We start from the raw sequence: 23,375 nt of genomic DNA on the forward strand, positions 1-23,375 counted from the left end.
TGAGTGGGTCTGGTGTGTGTGTGTGTGTGTATGTGTACCTGGGTCTGAGTGGGTTGTGTGTGTGTGTGTGTGTGTATATCTGGGTCTGAGTGGCCCTGGTATGTGTGTGTGTGTATATCTGGGTCTGAGTGGGTCTGGTTTGTGTGTGTGTATATCTGGGTCTGAGTGGGTCTGGTGTGCGTGTGTGTATGTGTATCTGGGTCTGAGTGGGTCTGGTGTGTGTGTGTATGTGTGTGTGTATATATGGGTCTGAGTGGGTCTGGTCTGTGTGTGTGTATATCTGAGTCTGAGTGGGTCTAGTGTGCGTCTGTGTAGATCTGGGTCTGAGTGGGTCTGGTGTGCGTCTGTGTATATCTGGGTCTGAGCGGGTCTGGTGTGTGTGTGTGTGTGTGTATATTTATCTGGGTCTGAGTGGGTCTGGTGTGTGTGTGTATATAACTGGGTCTGGTGTGTGTGTGTATATATCTGGGTCTGAGTGGGTCTGGTGTGTGTGTGTGTGTGTACATATCTAGGTCTGAATGGGTCTGGTGTGTGTGTATCTGGGTCTGAGTGGGTCTTGTTTATGTGTGTGTATATCTGGGTCTGAGTGGGTCTAGTGTGCGTCTGTGTAGATCTGGGTCTGGTGTGTGTGTGTGTGTGTGTGTGTATATCTGGGTCTGAGTGGGTCTGGTATGTGTGTGTGTATATCTGGGTCTGAGTGGGTATGATGTGTATGTGTGTGTGAATATCTGGGTCTGAGTGGGTCTGGTGTGTGTGTGTGTATATCTGGGTCTGAGTGGGTCTGGTGTGTGTGTGTGTGTGTGTGTGTATATCTGGGTCTGAGTGGGTCTGGTGTGTGTGTGTGTGTGTATATCTGGGTCTGAGTGGGTCTGGTGTGTGTGTGTGTGTGTGTATATCTGGGTCTGAGTGGGTCTGGTGTGTGTGTGTGTGTGTGTGTATATCTGGGTCTGAGTGGGTCTGGTGTGTGTGTGTGTGTGTGTATATCTGGGTCTGAGTGGGTCTGGTGTGTGTGTGTATGTGTATCTGGGTCTGAGTGGGTCTGGTGTGCGTGTGTGTATATCTGGGTCTGAGTGGGTCTGGTGTGTGTGTGTGTGTGTGTGTGTATATATGGGTCTGAGTGGGTCGGGTCTGTGTGTGTGTATATCTGGGTCTGGTGTGTGTGTGTGTATATCTGGGTCTGAGTGGGTCTGGTATGTGCGTGTGTGTATATCTGGTCTGTGTGGGTTTGGTTTGTGTGTGTGTGTGTGTGTGTATATCTGTGTCTGAGTGGGTCTGGTGTGTGTGTGTACATCTGGGTCTGAGTGGGTCTGGTGTGTGTGTGTGTATGTGTACCTGGGTCTGAGTGGGTCTGGTGTGTGTGTGTGTGTGTATATCTGGGTCTGAGTGGGTCTGGTGTGTGTGTGTGTATATCTGGGTCTGAGTGGGTCTAGTGTGTGTGTGTGTGTGTGTATATCTGGGTCTGAGTGGGTCTGGTGTGTGTGTGTGTATATGTGGGTCTGGTCTGTGTGTGTGTGTATATCTGGGTCTGAGTGGGTCTGGTGTGTGTGTGTGTGTGTATATCTGGGTCTGAGTGGGCCTAGTGTGTGTGTGTGTGTATATCTGGGTCTGAGTGGGTCTGCTGTGTGTGTGTATATCTGGATCTGAGTGGGTCTGGTTTCTGTGTGTGTGTCTGTGTATATCTGGGTCTGAGTGGGTCTGGTATGTGCTTGTGTGTCTATCTGCGTCTGTGTGGGTTTGGTTTGTGTGTGTGTGTATATCTGGGTCTGAGTGGGTCTGGTGTGTGTGTGTGTGTGTGTGTATATCTAGTTCTGAGTGGGTCTGGTTTGTGTGTGTGTGTGTGTGTATATCTGGGTCTGAGTGGGTCTGGTTTGTGTGTGTGTGTGTGTGTATATCTGGGTCTGTGTGGGTTTGGTTTGTGTGTGTGTGTGTATATCTAGTTCTGAGTGGGTCTGGTTTGTGTGTGTGTGTATGTATATCTGGGTCTGCGTGGGTCTGGTGTGCGTGTGTGTATGTGTATCTGGGTCTGATTGGTTCTGGTGTGTGTGTGTGTATATCTGGGTCTGAGTGGGTCTAGTGTGTGTGTGTGTGTGTGTATATCTGGGTCTGAGTGGGTCTGGTGTGTGTGTGTGTGTGTGTATATCCAGTTCTGAGTGGGTCTGGTTTGTGTGTGTGTGTATGTATATCTGGGTCTGCGTGGGTCTGGTGTGCGTGTGTGTGTGTATATATGGGTCTGAGTGGGTCTGGTCTGTGTGTGTGTATATCTGGGTCTGAGTGGGTCTAGTGTGCGTCTGTGTAGATCTGGGTCTGAGTGGGTCTGGTGTGTGTGTGTGTGTGTATATCTGGGTCTGAGTGGGTCTGGTGTGTGTGTGGAAATCTGGGTCTGAGTGGGTCTGGTGTGTGTGTGTATATCTGGGTCTGAGTGGGTCTGGTGTGTGTGTGTATATCTGGGTCTGAGTGGGTCTGGTGTGTGTGTGTGTGTATATTTATCTGGGTCTGAGTGGGTCTGGTGTGTGTGTGTATATAACTGGGTCTGGTGTGTGTGTGTATATATCTGGGTCTGAGTGGGTCTGGTGTGTGTGTGTGTGTGTGTGTGTGTGTACATATCTAGGTCTGAATGGGTCTGGTGTGTGTGTATCTGGGTCTGAGTGGGTCTTGTTTATGTGTGTGTATATCTGGGTCTGAGTGGGTCTAGTGTGCGTCTGTGTAGATCTGGGTCTGAGTGGGTCTGGTGTGTGTGTGTGTATATCTGGGTCTGAGTTGGTCTAGTGTGTGTATGTGTGTGTGTATATCTGGGTCTGAGTGGGTCTGGTGTGTGTGTGTGTGTGTGTGTATATCCAGTTCTGAGTGGGTCTGGTTTGTGTGTGTGTGTATGTATATCTGGGTCTGCGTGGGTCTGGTGTGCGTGTGTGTGTGTATATATGGGTCTGAGTGGGTCTGGTCTGTGTGTGTGTATATCTGGGTCTGAGTGGGTCTAGTGTGCGTCTGTGTAGATCTGGGTCTGAGTGGGTCTGGTGTGTGTGTGTGTGTGTATATCTGGGTCTGAGTGGGTCTGGTGTGTGTGTGTATATCTGGGTCTGAGTGGGTCTGGTGTGTGTGTGTATATCTGGGTCTGAGTGGGTCTGGTGTGTGTGTGTATATCTGGGTCTGAGTGGGTCTGGTGTGTGTGTGTGTGTATATTTATCTGGGTCTGAGTGGGTCTGGTGTGTGTGTGTATATCTGGGTCTGAGTGGGTCTGGTGTGTGTGTGTGTGTATATTTATCTGGGTCTGAGTGGGTCTGGTGTGTGTGTGTGTGTGTGTACATATCTAGGTCTGAATGGGTCTGGTGTGTGTATCTGGGTCTGAGTGGGTCTTGTTTATGTGTGTGTATATCTGGGTCTGAGTGGGTCTAGTGTGCGTCTGTGTAGATCTGGGTCTGAGTGGGTCTGGTGTGTGTGTGTGTGTGTGTATATCTGGGTCTGGTGTGTGTGTATATCTGGGTCTGAGTGGGTCTGGTGTGTGTGTGTGTATATCTGGGTCTGGTGTGTGTGTGTATATCTGGGTCTGGTGTGTGTGTGTGTGTGTGTGTATATCTGGGTCTGGTGTGTGTGTATATCTGGGTCTGAGTGGGTTGTGTGTGTGTGTGTGTGTGTGTGTGTATATCTGGGTCTGAGTGGCCCTGGTATGTGTGTGTGTGTGTATATCTGGGTCTGAGTGGGTCTGGTTTGTGTGTGTGTATGTGTATCTGGGTCAGAGTGGGTCTGGTGTGCGTGTGTGTATGTGTACCTGGGTCTGAGTGGGTCTAGTGTGTGTGTGTGTGTGTGTGTGTATCTGGGTCTGGTGTGTGTGTGTGTATATCTGGGTCTGAGTGGGTCTGGTGCGTGTGTGTGTATATCTGGGTCTGAGTGGGTCTAGTGTGTGTGTGTGTGTGTGTGTGTATATCTGGGTCTGAGTGGGTCTGGTTTGTGTGTGTGTGTATGTATATCTGGGTCTGCGTGGGTCTGGTATGTGTGTGTGTGTGTGTATATCTGGGTCTGAGTGGGTCTGGTATGTGCGTGTGTGTATATCTGGGTCTGTGTGGGTTTGGTTTGTGTGTGTGTGTATATCTGGGTCTGAGTGGGTCTGGTGTGTGTGTGTGTGTATGTGTACCTGGGTCTGAGTGGGTCTGGTGTGTGTATGTGTATCTGGGTCTGAGTGGGTCTGGTGTGCGTGTGTGTATGTGTATCTGGGTCTGCGTGGGTCTGGTGTGTGTGTGTATATGTGGGTCTGGTCTGTGTGTGTGTATATCTGGGTCTGAGTGGGTCTGGTGTGTGTGTGTGTGTGTATATCTGGGTCTGAGTGGGTCTGGTGTGTGTGTGTGTGTGTGTATATCTGGGTCTGAGTGGGCCTAGTGTGTGTGTGTGTGTATATCTGGGTCTGAGTGGGTCTGCTGTGTGTGTGTATATCTGGATCTGAGTGGGTCTGGTTTCTGTGTGTGTGTCTGTGTATATCTGGGTCTGTGTGGGTTTGGTTTGTGTGTGTGTGTATATATGGGTCTGAGTGGGTCTGGTCTGTGTGTGTGTGTGTGTGTATCTGGGTCTGAGTGGGTCTGGTATGTGTGTGTGTTTCTCTGGGTCTGAGTGCGTCTGGTGTGTGTGTGTGTGTGTATATCTGGGTCTGAGTGGGTCTGCTTTCTGTGTGTGTTTGTATATCTGGGTCTGAGTGGGTCTCGTGTGTGTGTGTATATCTGGATCTGAGTGGGTCTGGTTTCTGCGCGTGTGTGTGTGTATATCTGGGTCTGAGTGGGTCTGGTGTGTGTGTGTGTATGTGTATCTGGGTCTGGTGTGTGTGTGTATATCTGGGTCTGAGTGGGTCTAGTGTGTGTGTGTGTATATATCTGGGTCTGAGTGGGTCTGGTGTGTGTGTGTGTATATCTGGGTCTGAGTGGGTCTAGTGTGTGTGTGTATATCTAGGTCTGAGTGCGTCTGGTTTGTGTGTGTGTGTCTGTGTGTATGTATATCTGGGTCTGAGTGGGTCTGGTATGTGTGTGTGTGTGTATATCTGGGTCTGAGTGGGTCTGCTTTCTGTGTGTGTGTGTATATCTGGGTCTGAGTGGGTCTGGTATGTGCGTGTGTGTATATCTGGGTCTGTGTGGGTTTGGTTTTTGTGTGTGTGTGTATATCTGGGTCTGAGTGGGTCTGGTGTGTGTGTGTGTGTGTGTGTATGTGTATCTGGGTCTGAGTGGGTCTGGTGTGTGTGTGTGTGTGTATGTGTATCTGGGTCTGAGTGGGTGTGGTGTGTGTGTGTGTATGTGTATCTGGGTCTGAGTGGGTCTGGTGTGTGTATGTGTATCTGGGTCTGAGTGGGTCTGGTGTGTGTGTGTGTGTGTGTGTGTATGTGTATCTGGGTCTGAGTGGGTCTGGTTGTTTGTTTGTGTGTGTGTGTGTATGTGTATCTGGGTCTGAGTGGGTCTGGTGTGTGTGTATGTGTATCTGGGTCTGAGTGGGTCTGGTGTGTGTGTGTGTGTGTCTGTGTATCTGGGTCTGTGTTGGTCTGGTGTGTGTGTGTGTCTGTGTATCTGGGTCTGAGTGGGTCTGGTTGTTGTGTGTGTGTGTGTGTATCTGGGTCTGAGTGGGTCTGGTGTATGTGTATCTGGGTCTGGTGTGTGTGTGTATGTGTATCTGGGTCTGAGTGGGTCTGGTGTTTGTGTGTGTATGTGTATCTGTGTCTGAGTGGGTCTGGTTGTTTGTTTGTGTGTTTGTGTATCTGGGTCTGAGTGGGTGTGGTGTGTGTGTGTGTGTGTTTGTGTATCTGGGTCTGAGTGGGTCTGGTTGTTGTTTGTGTGTGTGTTTGTGTGTGTGTGTATCTGGGTCTGAGTGGGTCTGGTTGTTTGTTTGTGTGTGTGTGTGTGTGTGTGTCAGGGTGTCAGAGGGTTTGGCACAATTGCTCAGTTGGTTGGGTTGCTACCTTCTCCTGGATTCCAGATCTCTATCCAGAACAGGATAATTGGGTTCCCATCGGGAATTGAATGACTGGCTTCCTATCCAAAAGCAGCCTGTTGGAACCCTGTCTCAAACCTGACCACTGGCTCCCAGTCCAGAAGGAGATCGCTGGGTTCCTTTCTGGAAACTGTACTGCTTACAATATTTGTACCTCGTAACTGTATGGGAATCAGATTTATAACAATACCTGTGTTATGTTGCTTAGGGAATCAGTTGAATTGTTGTTGCATATGAGAGAACCAAATGAGAAACAATTTCTGTACAATTTCTGTAATATTTTATTCCAATATTTGTGATAAAGACTGTTTGGGAATCAATGTCCTTGATTCTCCTTTAAAAATGTCAAAGATTCGGCTTCTTCACAATATTTGTTTAAATTTGTTTAAACAGATTTACATCATTTAAATTGTTTAAGTTACTGTAAATATTTGCAACAATATTAATGGTCTGCGTCATTCAATATCCAGATTCATTCCATGTGCAGGAAGTAGATTCAAGCACTCCTCATCCTGTTCAATATCCCTGTGTCACTTGGTGTAACATGGCCATGACAACGTTTTCTCCATATGTTATGAGATTTTGAGATGCCAACGTGAGCTTGTGCATTGGCTCCATAGGGTGACTCAAGCCAAGGTATGGAATTGGTGCTCCACTGTGCACTGTGAGACAGTCTTTCATGGACCGTACATGGAGCCCTGCTTGCTAAAGTGCATGATATTCAGGATGTGCAATGGTACCACATTTCACATAGCGGCACGGTGGCCCAGGGACCCAGTTTCAATTCCAGTCTTGGGTGACTGTCTGTGTGGAGTTGTCACATTCTCCCCGTGTCTGCGTAGGGGTGCTCCGGTTTCCTCCCACAGTGCAAGGATGTGCTGGTTAGGGTGGGTTTTCCATGCTAAATTGCCCCATAGTGTTCAGGGAATGTAGGTTAGGTGCTTTAGTCAGAGGAAATGTAGAGTAATAGGGAATGGGTCTGGGTGGGATACTGTTCGGAGGGCCAGTGTGGACTTGTTGGGCCAAATGGCCTGTTTCCACACTATAGGGCTTCTATCGCTCCTGTGTCAATCTTAGCTTTTGTTGTGGGCTACCCTGCCTTTTCAAGATGTATGATATTAATGATTTGAAAAACATTTGATCATCTTATCCTGCCAACATGTTTTGTGAGGTTAGCGATATGGAAAGCTTGGTCATAGAGTCACGGAGTCATAAAGCACTGTAAAAGACCTTTTGGTCCAATCGGTCCATAGCAAACACAATCCCAAACCAAACTGGTCCCTGGTCCATAGCTTGCCAGAGCTTTAGTATTCACGTACTCATCCAAATCCATTTTGAACATTGTAATTATACCCACGTCCACCACTTCCTCAGGAAGTTCATTCCACACATAAACCACCCTCCTTGTAAAAAACTTACCCCACATGTCTTTTACCAATCTCTCTTCTCACCTTAAAGATGTGCCCCCTCATTTTGAAATTCCCCATCCTAAGGAAAAAAAACAACTACCATTAACTCTATCTATACCCCTCATGATTTTCTAAACTTCTATCCAGTCGCCTGTCAGCCTCCTATGCTTAAGTGAAAAAAGTTCTCGGCCTTGCTTTATAACTTTCTTTATAACTCCAATCTTCCATACCCAGGAACATCCTGGTAAATCTCTCCTGAGCTCTCTCCAACTCGTGAAGGATATTATTATGTAGATGCTGGAGCTCAGAGTCGACAGTGTGGTGCTGGAAAAACACAGCAGGTCAGGCAGCATCCGAGGAGCAGGAGGTCGATGTTTCTGGCGTTAATCCTGATGAAGGGCTCATGCCTGAAATGTCGATTCTCCTGCTCCTTGGATGCTGCCTGACCTGCTGTGCTTTTCCAGCAACACACTCTCGATATTGAATATGACTGGGTGACCAGAACTGGACGCAGTATTCCAGAAGAGGCCTCACCAATTTCCTGTACAATCTCAACATGAATTCCCAACTCCTATACTCAAAGGACTGAGTATTGCAGGCAAGCGTGCCAAACACTTTTTTACCACCCTGACGCAAACCTCAAAGAATTATGTACCTGAACCCTCTAGGTCCCTCTGCAACACTACCCAGCACCCTGTCATTAATTGTATAAGCTTGACCCTTATTGTACTAAGGGTCTCTTCTGAAGTTTGCCTTTCACGAGGTTGACTCTGACTATGTTTATGTTTCTGGAGCATCTTAGCACCTGCCAGTACGATGCTGTTGTACTGTCTTATTAGGTCACACGTATTTTGGTCTGGGGCCTAGCTAGGCCTTTGGAACCAGGTTTCCTGCAAAGGCATATCCAAGGTCCCTTGGTTCCTCTTGCTTGACAAATATATCAAGGGAAGCTGAACTGCTTTTGTCTCGGTGAGACCAACCACCATTTGTTGGCTTGATGCACTTTGCTGATGGGGGAGGCAATGGCCTAGTGGTATTATCACCAGACTGTTAATTCAGAGACCTCAGGTCATGTTTTGCAGACTTGGGTTCAAATCCTGGCATGGCAGCTGGTGGAATTTGCATTCAATAAATATCTGGAATTAAGATTCCAGCGATTATCGTGAATCCATTGCTGACTGTCGGGAAAAGCTCATCTGGTTCACTAATGGCATTTAGGGAAGGAAACTGTCCCATCCTGACCTGGTCCGGCCTACATGTGACTCCAGGCCTACATGTGACTCCAGACCCACTGCAATTTGGTTGACTCCTAACTGCCCTCTGGATGAGGGATGAGCAATAAAATTCTGGACAAACCAGAGGCACCCTCATTCCGTGAATGAATTTAAACAATGCAATGGTGTTGGATACATCCAAAGCGTGTCGTTGTTATTGACCAATGACGATAGCCTGAAACATGTGTCCATTCTAAAGTGAAGTTATAAATATAAAACTGTTTTTCTTTCCCAGAAAACCAATCCTAAAGGCTTTAACTAAATAGAGGCAATGACCAAATCAATGAACCTCTGTGACATCTGACAAAGTGGTCAATAGACTCTTGGGGCTACTGTCTACATGGCACAAGGTGGACGCGGTTGGTCTTGATGTTAGTTTTCATCTTGAAATTTGCATCAATGACTTTCCAATATTTTATGCACCTTTCGTTCATCAATGGGAAAAAAACTGTGTGTTACTTCAGTGAGGCCACTCCTTGTCAGTTAGAATGGCATCCCTACAGTGTGGAAATAGGCCATTCAGCCCAACAAATCCACACTGACCCTCCGCAGAGCCTCCCACCCAGACCTGCCCCCCCCCCCCCCCCGCCCTGTAACCTTGTATTTTGCATCGTTAGCCTACACACCCCTGATGCCACTGAATGGCGAAAAAATTTCTATTGTTCAAATTCTCTGTTGTCCAAAGCTGTTGTCTGGTTAGCCTTCAAATAGTTTTCCAGATGTCGACCATCAAGTTTTTATAGTCTTTTCTAGAAAGCCAGTATTGTTGTAATGTGTGATTTTTCTTTCAATAGGGCTTTTTCTAACCTGATACAGCATTACTTAAGTAATCTCTTGTGACTCAAGAAATTGGACAGTGACATTGCGGTATTGAGGAAGCCAGGCATTTATTATGACTAACTATTAAGTACAAACATACGTGTCTGGGCTAACATAGAACTAGTAGTTTGCAAGAGAAAAGCATGCTTCCAAAAGAGTTTCATCCTTCAGGTAGTCTGAGGTAAGGTGGAGTATGACACCCTTGTATTCTTGGGTCACATGATATGATACAGTGATTACATCATGAGCATGTCGCTTTTTTTTGTTTTGTGTAAACATTTTTATTGAGAAAAGATTTTGAATTTTTTTACAAAATTATAAAATTACTGCAAAATTGTATAACAATCCTATGATATAACAATAACAATAAACCAACTACTACTCTACTCCACAAACAGTTTAAAAAAATTTAAGAAAACTACCCATACTACAATTCAATAAATAATTAAACAAAATAACACTAAATTATATTGGATTGAACCAATGAAAATTAAATTAAATTAAGTTACAACATTCAGCGCAACCCCACCAAAGCTCCCCATCACCAGGAGCATCAGTTGGCATACTTAAATTACATAGAACATAGAACAATACAGCACAGAACAGGCCCCTCGATGTTGCGCCAATCTGTGAACTATTCTCAACTCGTCCCCCTACACTATCCCAAAGTCATCCATGTGCTTATCTAAGGATTGTTTAAATCTCCCTAATGTGGCTGAATTGACTACATTAGCAGGTAGGGCATTCCATGCCCTTCCCACTCTCTGCATAAAGAGTCTGCCTCTGACATCTGTCTTAAATCTATCACCCCTCAATTTGTAGTTATGCCTGCTCGTACACGCTGACGTCACCATCCTAGGAAAAAGACTTTCACTGTCGACCCTATCTAATCCTCTGATCATCTTGTATGTCTCTATCAAATCCCCTCTTAGCCTTCTTCTTGCCAATGAGAACAGGTTCAAGTCTCTCAGCCTTTCCTCATAAGACCTTCCCTCCAGACCAGGCAATATCCTGGTAAATCTCCTCTGCACGTTTTCCAATGCTTCCACATCCTTTCCGAAATATGGGGACCAGAACTGTACACAGTATTCCAAGTGTGGCCGCACTAGCGTTTTGTATAGTTGCAGCATGACAGCACGGCTCTGGAACTCAATCCCTCTACCAATGAAACCTAACACACCGTATGCCTTCTTAACAGCACTATCCACTTGGGTGGCAACCTTCAGGGATCTATGTGCATGGACTCCAAGATCCGTCTGCACATCCACACTACCAGAGATCTTTGCATTGACCAAGTACTCTGCCATCCTGTTATTCTACCCAAAGTACATCATCTCACATATAGCTACATTGAACTCCATTTGCCACCTCTCAGCCCAATTCTGCAGTTTATCCAAGTCCCCCTGCAACCTGTAACATTCTTCCACTACTCCACCAACTTAAGTGCCGTCTGCAAATTTATTAATCCATCCATCCATCTATGCTTGCGTCTAAGTCATTTATAAAAATGACAAATAGCAGTGGTCCCAAAACACATCTTTGTGGCACACCACTAGTAACCGGACTCCAGGCTGAACATTTTCCATCAACCACCACTCGCTGCCTTCTTTCAGAAAGCCAGTTTCTAATCCAAACTGCTGAATCTCCTTCAATTCAATGCCTCTGCATTTTTCTCCAACAGCTTACCATGTGGAACCTAACCAAAGGCTTTACTGAAGTCCAAGTATACCACGCCAACTGCCCTACCCTCATCTACATGCTTGGTCACCTTCTCAAAAAACTCAATGAGGTTTGTGAGACACGACCTGCCCTTGACAAAACCATGTTGACTATCTGAAATCAAATTGTTGCTTGCTAGATCATTATAAATCTTATCCCTTATAATCCTTTCCAAAACCTTTCCTATAACAGAAGTAAGGCTCACTGGTCTATAATTCCTGAAGAAGGGCCTGTGCCCGAAACGTCGAATCTCCTGTTCCCTGGATGCTGCCTGACCTGCTGTGCTGTTCCAGCAATAAAGTTTCAACTATAATTATCTGGGTCATCTCTGCTGCCCTTCTTGAACAAGGCACAACATTTGCAATCCTCCAGTCCTTTGGTACTAAACCTGGAGACAATGACGACTCAAATATCAAAACCAAAGGCTCTGCTATCTCCTCCCTAGCTTCCCAGAGAATCCTCGGATAAATCCCATCTGGCCCAGGAGACTTATCTACTTTCTCTCCCTCTAGAATTGATAACACTTGTTCGTAACTAACCTCGATCCTTTCTAGTCTAATATCTCGTACCTCATTCTTCTCCTCTACAATATTCTCCTTTTCCTGAGTGAAAACCAATGAGAAATGTTCATTTAGCACCTCTCCGATCTCCACAGGGTCCACACTCAACTTCTGTCTTTGATTGGCCCCATTCCTACCCTAATCATCCTTTTATTCCTCACACACCTACAGAAAGCTTTAGGGTTCTCCTTTATTCTATCTGCTAAAGACTGCTCGTGTCCTCTGTTTGCTCTTCTTTACTCTCTCTTTAAAACCTTCCTAGCTGATCTGTAACTCACCATCGCCTCATCTGAACCATCTTGCCTCATCAACACATAAGCCTCCTTCTTCTGCTTAACAAGAGATGCAATTTCTGTTGTAAACCACAGTTCCCTTACCTTATCACTTCCTCCCTACCTGACAGGGACATACCTATCAAGGACAGGCAATATCTGTTCCTTAAACCAGCTCCACATTTCCATTGTCTGCATCACCTGCATTTTGCTATCCCATTCTATGCATCCTAATTCTTGCCTAATCGCATTATAATTGCCCTTGGCCCATCGATAACTCTTGCCCTGTGGCATGTACCTATCCCTTTCCATCGCTAAACTAAACCTAACTGAATTATGGTCACTCTCTCCAAAGTGCCCACCTCCAACTAAATCAAACACCTGACCTGGTTCATTACCAAGCACCAGACCCAGTGTGGCCTCCCCTCTTGTCGGCCCTTCGACATACTGTGTCAGGAAACCCTCCTGTACACGTTGGACAAGTTTGAGCGAAGATTTGTAGCTCGGGTGCTCGTTGCTGTGGTTCTGTTCGCCGAGCTGGAAGTTTTTGTTGCAAACATTTCGTCCCCTGGCTAGGCGACATCATCAGTGCTTGGGAGCCTCCTGCGAAGCGCTTCTTTGATGTTTCCTCCAGTGTTTATAGTGGTCTGTCCCTGCCGCTTCCGGTTGTCAGTTTCAGCTGTCCGCTGTAGTGGTTGGTATATTGGGTCCAGGTTGATGTGTTTGTTGATGGAGTTTGTGGATGAATGCCATGCCTCTAGGAATTCCCTGGCTGTTCTCTGTCTGGCTTGCCCTATGATAGTAGTGTTGTCCCAGTCGAATTCATGTTGCTTGTTGTCTGCGTGTGTGGCTACTAGAGATAGCTGGTCGTGTCGTTTCGTGGCTAATTGATGTTCATGTATGCGGATTGTTAGCTGTCTTCCTGTTTGTCCCATATAGTGTTTTGTGCAGTCCTTGCATGGTATTTTGTACACTACATTAGTTTTGCTCATGTTGGGTATCGGGTCCTTCGTTCTGGTGAGTTGTTGTCTGAGCGTGGCTGTTGGTTTGTGTGCCGTTATGAGTCCGTTGTGTGCTGATTAGGATCACCAATCTCGGGACTCATAGCAGAGGCAGTTATGCAAAGGTTAGAACAAACAGTCCTACCACAAATTCAACCCAAACTCTTTTACCACCTTGCCTGTTCTTAATGAAAGATCTAAACCCTGGAACCTGCAATATCCATTCCTCACCCTGCTCTATCCATGTCTCTGAAATGGCCACAACATCCAAATCCCAGGTACCTGTCCATGCTGCAAGCTCACCTACCTTATTTTGGATACTTCTTGCGTCGAAGTAGATACACTTCAAACCAGTTTTCCAGCACATTCCTGTGACCCTAAAATCCTGTCCCTGTCCTTCCGACTCTCATCCTCCTGTGCACTACGTCTCCAGTTCCCATTCCCCTGCTGAGCGAGTTTAAACCCACCCGAGTAGCACCAGCAAATTTCCCACCCAGGATATTAGTACCCCTCTGCTTCAAGTGAAGACCGTCCTGTTTGTACAAGTCCCTCCTTCCCCAGACTGAGCCCCACCTATCCAAGAACCTGAAACCCTCCTTCCTGCACCATCCTTGCAGCCACGTGTTCAGCTGATATCTCTCCCTATTCCTTGCCTCGCTATCACATGGCACAGGTAACAAACCAGAGATAACAACTCTGTTTGTTCTAACTCTCAGCTTCCACCCTAGCTCCCTGAAATCCTGCCTTACATCCCTATCCCTCTTTCTACCTATGACATTGGTACCTATATGGACAATAACTTGAGGCTGGTCACCCTCTCCCTTCAGGACCCCAAAGGTACGATCCGAGACATCACGGACCCTGGCACCTGGGAGGCAACACACCAACCGCGAGTCTCATTCGTTCCCAACAAACCTATCTGACCCTCTAACTATGGAGTCCCCAATGACTAACACTCTCCTTCATTCCCTCCTTCGCTTCGGTGCAACAGGGACAGGCTCTGTGCCAGAGACCTGGGCCCCACTGCTTGCCCCTGGTAAGTCCCCCCCCCCCCAACAGTATCCAAAACGGTATCCATGTTTTTCAGGGGAACGACCACAGGGGATCCCTTGACTGACTGTTTTTTCCCCCTTCGAACAGTCACCCAGCTTTCTTCATGCCTAGGAGTAACCACTTCCCTGTAACTCTTATCTATCATAGCCTCTGCCTCCTGAATGATCCGAAGTTCATCCAGCTCCCGCTCCAGTTCCCTAACACAGTCTTGGAGGGGCGGGTGTTGGGTGCACTTCCAGCAGATGTACTTGGATGGGACACTAATGGCGTCCCTCACCTCAAAATCCTGCCGGAGGAACATTGCTTTCCCTGCACTGCCATCCCTGCTAGTCCCTTAACACAAAGGGAAAAAAATCGAAGAGATGCTTACCTGATATGTCCCTGAGTTTACAGGCTCTTAGTAAGGTTAGAAGAGGTGGGTGGGAGGGACGCCCTATGGTGTAGGGTCTCGGGTTTAGATCTCACCCACTTAAAACCTTCCCAGAAGTCCTTCCCTCCTCCCTCGCACCTCTCAGCAAATGGAGGCCCCGATGCCTGAAGTTAGGTTTTCAAACAGTTATTAGACTCACCTTCCCAGAATTCCTTCACTTTATTTGGGATTCTTCCACCCGGGGGCCCCCAGCCCTCCAGACACAGCCTTCATGGCTACACAAAGGCCCTGACCAATATGGCCGACAAGTCTGCATCTATATACAGGGCAACCTCGATTATCCGAGCATCAGTTATCCAAATTTTGGATTTTCCAAACAAGATCTCGACGTCCCGTAAAAACGCTATCCATTATCCAAGTAATCCATTATCCAAACTCTCAATTATCCAAATAAAGTACTCCCTGCCTGTCTCATTCGGATAATCGAGGTTGATCTGGGGTTCAAAAAGGTCCGCCACATCCGAAAAAGAGTTCCGTTTTCTAGTGCACCGTACTTGTAAAGAAGCCCAGGAGAACATGCTTTATAGCTAACCTATGCCACCCCGAAAGTTCTGGGGGATTTTCCGACACCCAACTCATCAGGATGGCCACAATGTGAAAGAATATTAAACAGCGATCATTTCATTAACACAAATTCCCATGCGCATCAAAAGAGGGGAAATTCGGCAGACCCAAGAGGAGGGACACTGGATCTACCTGGATCTCAGTAATGAGCATGTCTCTTAAAGGGATATGGCGTGACCACTGTGAGACAGAACACAGTAAACTAGAAGGGTAAGGTCAGCAAATGTGTAGGATATCTTTTACTGCCACTCGAAGCCACACACGATCCTGACTTGGACCTTTTTGCGGTTCCTTCGCTGTTGCTGGGTCAAATCCTGGAATTCCCTTCCTCACAATGTTGTGGGTGTCCCAACACTTCAGAGCATGGAGCAGTTCAAGAAGGCAGCTCACCACCACCACCAGCACCACCTTCACCATTCAGATAGTTCAGCCATAGCCAGGATGTGCTGGCCAAGCCATTGACACCCACATCCTAGGGATGAATGAGAAGAAGCTCAGACCACACAATCTATCTGCAGCAAACCGAGTCAAAACATTGGATGAAAACAAAATCACCTACAAACTCTGTCTCCTGCAAAAGGCTGAGGCTTTCCAATTTAAAACAAAATCATGAAATGCTGTCAAGGCACCATCGTTAAATTTAATCACATTTTTGTGAACAAAATGTTTATTTTAGGAATGCTCTTTTCAAGCATTGTTTGGAAATTAGAGGTTTCAGTTAATAAGTGAAAAAAATGACCATGTATTTCTTCCAAAAATATTTTGAATGATTTCGAGAGTAAGGATATTAATATCTCTGGTGGTTTCACATCAACATTGACAAGCAATGTTTGACTTAACATTGGAAGTCCTAATAAAATATCAGTAACCTTGCATTTGCTGCACTGTGAAATCGAGTATGCCATTAAAAGCAACTGTCCTCACAGTTTCATCGTCATTGTCATTGCAACACAGAAAAGGCTATTTGACCCATTTGACTCTCTACCCGAATCCCACTTGCCAGCAGTTGTCCCATCACCTGTTTGTGCTAGAACAGCAGACATTGGTTCATGGTGAGATCTGATTCCATTTTTAGGACCTGCTGAAATCAGCCTTGGACTCCATGGAGGCAGAAAAGGAAAGTAAGAGTGAATTAAAGCAGCAGCAGGAGAGGGAGATCGCAGAACTGGACGTGAGTATGACTTCAGTTCAGTTTAAACATTGCAATCCCTCAACAGCACTCTGATTAAACAATCGCTCTCACTAACCTAGGAATTCACGACATCCTTGGAGAAGGACATCTCCGCACAGTTTGCCAGAATCCATCAGTATCTTGAAGACAAAGAGAAATGTTTAACTGAAGAGCTCATGAGACAAAAGGAAGAAGACCTGCAGCTAATGGTGGGGAACCAGAGTAGAACTGAAATGGAGCTGTTTTCACTTGAGGAGAATATTTTGAACCTGAGTGAAGTCATCCAGCAGCAAGACAATATCTATTTTCTAAAGGTGATCCTTTATAACTCAATCCCCAGGCTGTTGCTATAAATGTTCATGGCACTTTGTTATAGGGTAGAAACCCCATTTCAACAATGGACAATATGCAGTGTAGCTAAGGACTAATGGATATCCAATGGGATTGAGTTCTGACTGGTCTGGACACTGTATCACGTGGTCCAAACCACCTCACACTGCCTGCAGAATGGAAGTAGTTCTGCTATAACGAGCATTTTGTTAATGCAAATTCGCTATAACATGATTGACAAATTGGAGACACTGTTTCTAAAGCACAAACTTTTAAAGCGTGCATTGGTTATAATGCAGCTCTGGCCCCATGAGTTTAAATAGTGCTGCTATTACATGATTTTCTAATAACACGGGATTGCACGAGAATGAAACTACCGTGTCATAGCAGAACTGACTGTAATTAAACCAGCAAATTTACCAAGCTTTCACTGGACGCCTTCGCACTTGTAATATTGTAATATTCTTTGCTGAAACTAAACACTGAGCCTGATATTCAGAACTCAGCATTGCTGTTAAATATCAGTTATGCAGTGTTTCGCTTCCCCAAGTCTGACTGTGTCATGAGTCGACAGTATAACTTCTAACTGTGTGCAGAGATATTATCGGGGATATAAACCATTGCTGCTAGAAGCCCCTTAAACATTCCCTAACAGATAATTAGGAGAGCCTTAAGAAGGGAGGGGAGCTAATCTTCTTCTCATCTATAGTGAGGATGTTGTGAAACTTAAAAGGGTTCAGAAAAGCATGTTGCCAGGATTGGAGGGTTTGAGCTACTGGGAGAGGCTGAATAGGCTGGGGATATTTTCCCTGGAGAGTAGGGGCTGAGAGGTGACCTTATCGAGGTTTTTAAAATAATGAAGGGTATGGATTAGGGAAGTAGACAAGGATTTTTCCCCAGGGTGGGGGAGTCCAAACCTAGAGAACATAGGTTTAAGGTGAGAGGGAAACGATTTAAAAGGGAACTCAGAGGCACCTTTTTCATACAGAGCATGGTTCATGTATGGAATGAGCTGCCAGAAGAAGTAGTGGAGGCTGGTACAATTGCAATATTTAAAAGGCATCAGGATGGGTATATGAATGGGAATGGTTTAGAGGGATATGGGCCAAATGCTGGCAAATGGGAGTGGATTAATGGAGAATACCTGGTCGGCATGGATGAGTTGGACTGAAGGGTCTGTTTCCGTGCTGCACATCTCTTGTGATTCTATGTGAGGTCTAATCAGAGTGGGGAAGGCAGTGGTTTGTGGGCAAAAGGGGTTTAATAACTAGCATGCTGTCAGATCACTGCAAACTCTCAGTTAATGTCCCATCAGATCTGTACACCTTTTACTCAAACTACTGGTTGTACATAAATGCCATCTGAACAGCACCATTATATCTATGAACATGTTTCTGATTTTCTATCCTGCAGGAACTGCAAGGATTGCAAGAAATGTGAGTATCTAATCCTTACTCGCATGTGGCTTTTACACGGTGGAAACAGTTCAAACCCTGCAGGGAGTGATTAGATCAATCCCATTTAAACAGGTATCTGGACAAAGGGGAGGAAGGGAGAAATGCAGATGGAGGACAAGATGAAGAAGACAATGATGTAATCCAGGATTTGGAGGAATATGTATTCGAAGAAATTGCATATCCAGCAGATGAAGGTGAAGAAATGCAATTATCTCCAAGAAAGAATTACACGGGATTTCAAGGCCCATTACTCTACGCCGTGTGGAAGGAAATGAAACAGATCATCTCTCCATGTAAGAGACCCCACAGCTTTGTGTCCACCCCCTGTGGAGTTTCCTGCTCTCTTCCCACCGTTCGGAAGGTGCTGCACATTAATGGGTAGAGGTCGCTAGGACCACACGCGAGGGGCTGTTCTGATTGTGGGACACAGGTTGGAGTGATTCAGAAAAGAAAGGATCTTCTTCCCTGACAGCCAGACCTCCCAGTGTGACTCACTGGACAAGGTTTAGACCGGGTCCCCTGTCTGCTTGTACTTCTCTCTGACCTGACAAAGGGATTTCACCTTACTGACCAGTCTGCTGTCGAAATATCACCCGAGTCTAAGTCACCACCTTCAGCAGAAGCAGGGCAGAAACTCTACAGAAAAATCATATTCTTAAAACACCGGGTCAGATTTGGCCGACTCAATGGAGCACTTACTCAAGCTGATGCTTGTGGTTTCATGAGAATTTAGTTAATGGATTCAATCCACCAAAATATATGACCAGCTAAAAATAAATGCAAAATTGACATGATCAAATGAAATGACCTTGCTGAGCAGGGCTTTATTAATAGCATCAGATCATTGACACATATACACTATAGAGCCAGCGTCATGTGGTCATTAACACTTTATGGTTTGCTTTGGGATGGTTCACAGTTTTAATGGTGTTAGTGAACATTCCTTTCTGTCTCTCACACACATTAATTATGTTTTGCATTTATTTAAGCTGCAGTATTATAGCAGTGATGTCCGGTTTATGATGGTGACCTGAGAGTATCACCGGTAAGGGGAGGTGATGGCCCACTGGTATTATCACTCCACTGTTAATCTGGGAAACTTAAATGATGTTCTGGGGACCCAGCTTTGTGTTCATAGGGAACTGGAGTGTTGCCAAGAAAAGACACATTTGGTTGCAACTTTTTGTCTTGCGCTTGTCAGGGAAATTTGCTAGAATTCCCCTCGAATTAGTATTCTTGTAAATTCTGCACAAATTGTGCCTGTACAGCTGTGGCAAGGAGTTCTAAAGGCTCACCACCCTCTGAAAAAAGAAATTTCTCTTCATCTCAGTCTTAAATCCTCAGACCACGCCCTCTGGTTCTAGACTGGAGTCTGGCAGATAGATTTGTCACAGTCTCTTATCTGCAGTATTTACACATGGGCTGGTGTAAGATAATATTAACCTGTGTCTGTTCACCTTCCTTTGTCTAAAATATTTAACCTGATATCTTTCCTTCTGACCCAGTTCCAGTTTCACTGACCCTGGATCCAAACACAGCACATCATAACCTCATCCTGTCTGAGGACCTGACCAGCGTGAGAAACAGTGAGACAGTATTAGAGCTTCCAGATAATCCGGAGAGATTTGACACGGCTCCATGCGTCCTGGGATCGCAGGGATTCAATTCAGGGAAACACTACTGGGAGGTGGAGGTGGGGGACAATACTGACTGGGATGTGGGTGTAGTTCGAGAGTTTGCAAATAGGAAAGGATGTGTAACATTAAGTCCTGAGAATGGTTACTGGGCTGTGTGGCTGAGAAATGAGAATGAATATGGAGCTGCCATTGATTCATTATGTCCGAGTGTGAAACCCAGGAGCATTGGAGTTTACCTGGACTATGAGGGCGGACTGGTGACCTTTTACAACGCTGATGATATGTCTGTTCTCTACACCTTCACTGACACGTTCACCGAGAATCTCTTCCCTTATTTCTATCCTGGGTTGCACAATGTGGGTAAAAAGGATGCCCCTCTTAAACTGTGTTGTTTCTAACTGTAGGTCCTTCCCCTCGAAGACGGAACTGTCACACATTAAGGAATCCCACCAACAGGAGGGAAGGGTTTGGCAAAACAAAAATATCATGAAATGTAACTTCAACCCATGTTGCCATTTTTACAGCAGTTGGCTGTTGACTTGTCTGTGCCCGGTTCTCACGATGCTATTACATGTCATAAGGTCTCCAAGCAGGAATAGGCAACTTAACCCCTTGGGCCTGCTCCACCATTTAATACTACAATGGCTGATCTCATCTCAGCCTCAACTGCATTTTCCAGCCTGCTTCCCACAACCCTTTAACCCATTTACTAATGAAAAGTCTTTCTATCTCCTCCTTAAATTATTCAGTCCTCACGGGTAGCGAATTCCATAGGTTCGTACAAACCCCAGAAGAACTGCGGATGCAATAAATCGGAAATAAATAAAAACAGACATTGCTGGGGAAGCTCAGTGGATCTGGCAACATCTGCAGAGAGGAATCAGAGTGAACGTTTCGGGTCGACTTCTGAGAAAGGGTCACTTGAACCTGAAGCGTTAATTCTGCTTTCTCTCCACAGAGGCTGCCAGAGCTGCTGAGGTTTCCCAGCGATTTCTGATCATGTTCCCCACATATTCATGATGCTTTGAGATAAATACTTCCTCCTCACCTCATAATGGATATCATGTCTGCCACCACTTAAATTAAAGCTAAGACCTCTTGAATTTGTTTTCCTTACAAGATGAAACATCCTTTCGATATGTCTACTTTTCAATCCCTTTTAGCAGCTTGTCGATCTCCATTAGACCTTCTCTCATTCTTTTAAACACAAGTGAGTTTGTAACTGGATGTGGGGTAACTTCAGAAAGCATTTCTCAAGTAATAAAGATATGCACAGCAGAACATTTGGCATCTGTGGGAAGAGACACAGTTCCTGACTTTAAGATTTCCTCTATTTGCCATATTTTAGAGATCTTCATATGTTTTTTTTTAGTGCCTTGTGAGCCAGAGGGAGCAACAATTAAACCTTCCCCCATTCCATGTCCCTCACAAAAGGAGGAAAAAGGAAAATTGGCATTTCAGGCAAAAGCCCTTCACCAGGAATGAAGGGTTTTTGCCTGAAACATTGATTTTCCTGCTCCTTGGAAGCTGCCTGACCTGCTGTGCTTTTCCAGCACCACTCTAATCTGAACTCTAATCTCCAGCATCTACAGTACCCACTTCTGCCTCGAATACTCATGCATTCAACTTAGCTTGAGTCTGCTGATTCAGCCCAATAGGGAGTGCGCACTTTTTCTGATTGACTTGTTTATCAAGTTGTAAAAGGTTTCTTTGGAATTTTTCAGTGCCTTTTTGTTTATTTGGACAAAATTAAAAGGTGTTAAAGCTTTATACATTGATACTGTTGATGGCTCTGGTGGATTAACACTTTGAGCATTTTTTTTCACAGAGGAGATTTTCAAAGATAAACCTTTTTTTTAAAAAAGTTGCATTCTTGTGTTTAAAAAAAGGTTTTGTGATTTACACATGAAAGAAGTGAAACTATCACTGTATTGAAAGGCTTAACAGACAATCAATTTTTCAATGTATAATTTCAGTTACATCACACTGTAAATTTTTGCTATAAATTCTGCGTGTTAGGATTGAGTCCTCCACGATCACCTGATGAAGGAGCGACGCTCTGAAAACTAGTGTGCTTCCAATTAAACCTGTTGGACTATAACCTGGTGTTGTGTGATTTTTAACTTTGTATACCCCAGTCCAACACCGGCATCTCCAAATCGAGATTTTCAAAGCCTCTTTAAGTGTTCTGTCAATTTGAGGAGAATCTCAAAGATTTGCCAATGGCTCATTCACTCTGGACAGAATGGACAATGTTGCACAGGAGGCATGAAAGGAGTATGGGAGTGATGGAGGACTTGGGAAGGAACGTTAGGATGGAGAACACATGACACAATGACAGGGTATGGAAGGAATGGGCAATATAAGGAAATTGGGGAGGGTCATGAGGAAAATGAGGGGAATGGGAAGGGTATGTGGAAGGGGGGAAGGGTAGGGGAAGGGTAAGGAGTCCAAAAAACCATGAGCAGGACTCACTTAATATCCCAGCAAAGTTGGGCAGGCCTTATAACTGGTACAAACAAAAGCAAAAATACCTGGGGTGTGACAATATGTCCCTTTGAGAGGAATTTGTCTGTCTTGGTTCTTATGAAGGGGGAGTGTTATTAATGTGATGCCCAGGTATCTACTCAATGGAAAGCAGAGGAATTAGCTTTGGGACTTTTTTAAAAAGTTGACAAAAGCATGAGTGGGTGGAGTCACGCTGACACAGACTCAAGGATTTTGTTTTGCTTTCAGTTGTTGAAGTTAGGGTCCTTGCAGTTGAAGCTGCTGGATAGAACGCGCTCTCTAACGCTGCAAAAAGCTCGAGTTCTCTCCCTTCTGCCAGATTCATTCAGTCAGTGTTTCCTCTCCTGGACTGGAGGAGGTCGCAAGTGAGGGAATTCTATTTTACTGAATTTGCCTTTGCCAAGGCTGTGTTCATGAAATGCTGCTATCTTGGAATAGTTGATGAGTAGCAGTTGCAATATATATTGTTTTGTTAAGTATTTTGATAGAGTTAACGTTTTGCTAGTTCTTCTTGTTTTTGTTTGTGTTTTAACTGTGACATAAGAATAAAGTGTATTTTGCTTAAATCCTAATAGTTTGACCAATTGAAACACATCTGGAATGCACTGTCTTACACTACCTTTGAATGGAAGTTATGGTCTAGGCTATCTCCTTGATATGTTTTGAGGGGTTTTGGTCTGGCCCGTCATAAGAGAAACCTAGCAGGTCAGCAGAGAGAAAACAGAGTTAAAATTTCAAGTCCAGTGACTGTTGTTCAGAGCGATTTCTGGCACCTGTAGTTATAGAACATAGAACAATACAGCGCAGTACAGGCCCTTCAGCCCTCGATGTTCTGCTGACCTGTGAACTAATCTAAGCTCACCCCGCCCCGGACACTATTCCATCATCATCCATGTGCTCATCCAAGTTCTTTGTATGATTTTATAACTGGCCTGTCTCACCACTACAATGCTCTCACACTCTCTGAGGCCCGCTTTGGGAGGCAGCTCTCCTTACTCCAAGCCCAATGCTGACTCGGGGAGACCAAACTCATAGGACATCTTCCGAGGAAGGGAACCCAATGTTGGGAAGTGCCTGGATTCAGGGGATGATGCGTGTCTCAAGCGGACGAGAGAGAGAGAGAAAGAGCTAGAATTGGGAGTGGGTGTCTTATGTTTTCACCATAGGGTCACGAATGGTGCTATGTCAATGCAATTTCCCCCTTTTTGGTTGCATC

General features: G+C 45.3%; 1 protein-coding gene across 2 annotated transcripts in view; it reads left to right on the plus strand.

The window, feature by feature from the left end:
* LOC122541299 (zinc-binding protein A33-like) overlaps positions 1-21,752 on the plus strand; it is a 119,091-nt gene extending 97,339 nt beyond the window's left edge. For both annotated transcript variants that reach the window (XM_043677925.2, XM_087979544.1), the window contains exons 2-6: positions 16,132-16,227; positions 16,308-16,541; positions 17,971-17,993; positions 18,087-18,307; positions 19,520-21,752. In XM_043677925.2, the coding sequence (XP_043533860.2) occupies positions 16,159-16,227; positions 16,308-16,541; positions 17,971-17,993; positions 18,087-18,307; positions 19,520-20,049 (1,077 nt within the window). In that variant the 5' untranslated portion in view covers positions 16,132-16,158 and the 3' untranslated portion in view covers positions 20,050-21,752. The remainder of the gene's footprint in view (positions 1-16,131; positions 16,228-16,307; positions 16,542-17,970; positions 17,994-18,086; positions 18,308-19,519) is intronic.
* The last annotated feature ends 1,623 nt before the right edge of the window (positions 21,753-23,375 follow it).

This window comes from Chiloscyllium plagiosum, unplaced genomic scaffold (assembly GCF_037043375.1).
Source record: "Chiloscyllium plagiosum isolate Xiang-an unplaced genomic scaffold, Cpla_swu_hap1 HiC_scaffold_35, whole genome shotgun sequence".
Taxonomy (NCBI): Eukaryota; Metazoa; Chordata; class Chondrichthyes; order Orectolobiformes; family Hemiscylliidae; genus Chiloscyllium; species Chiloscyllium plagiosum.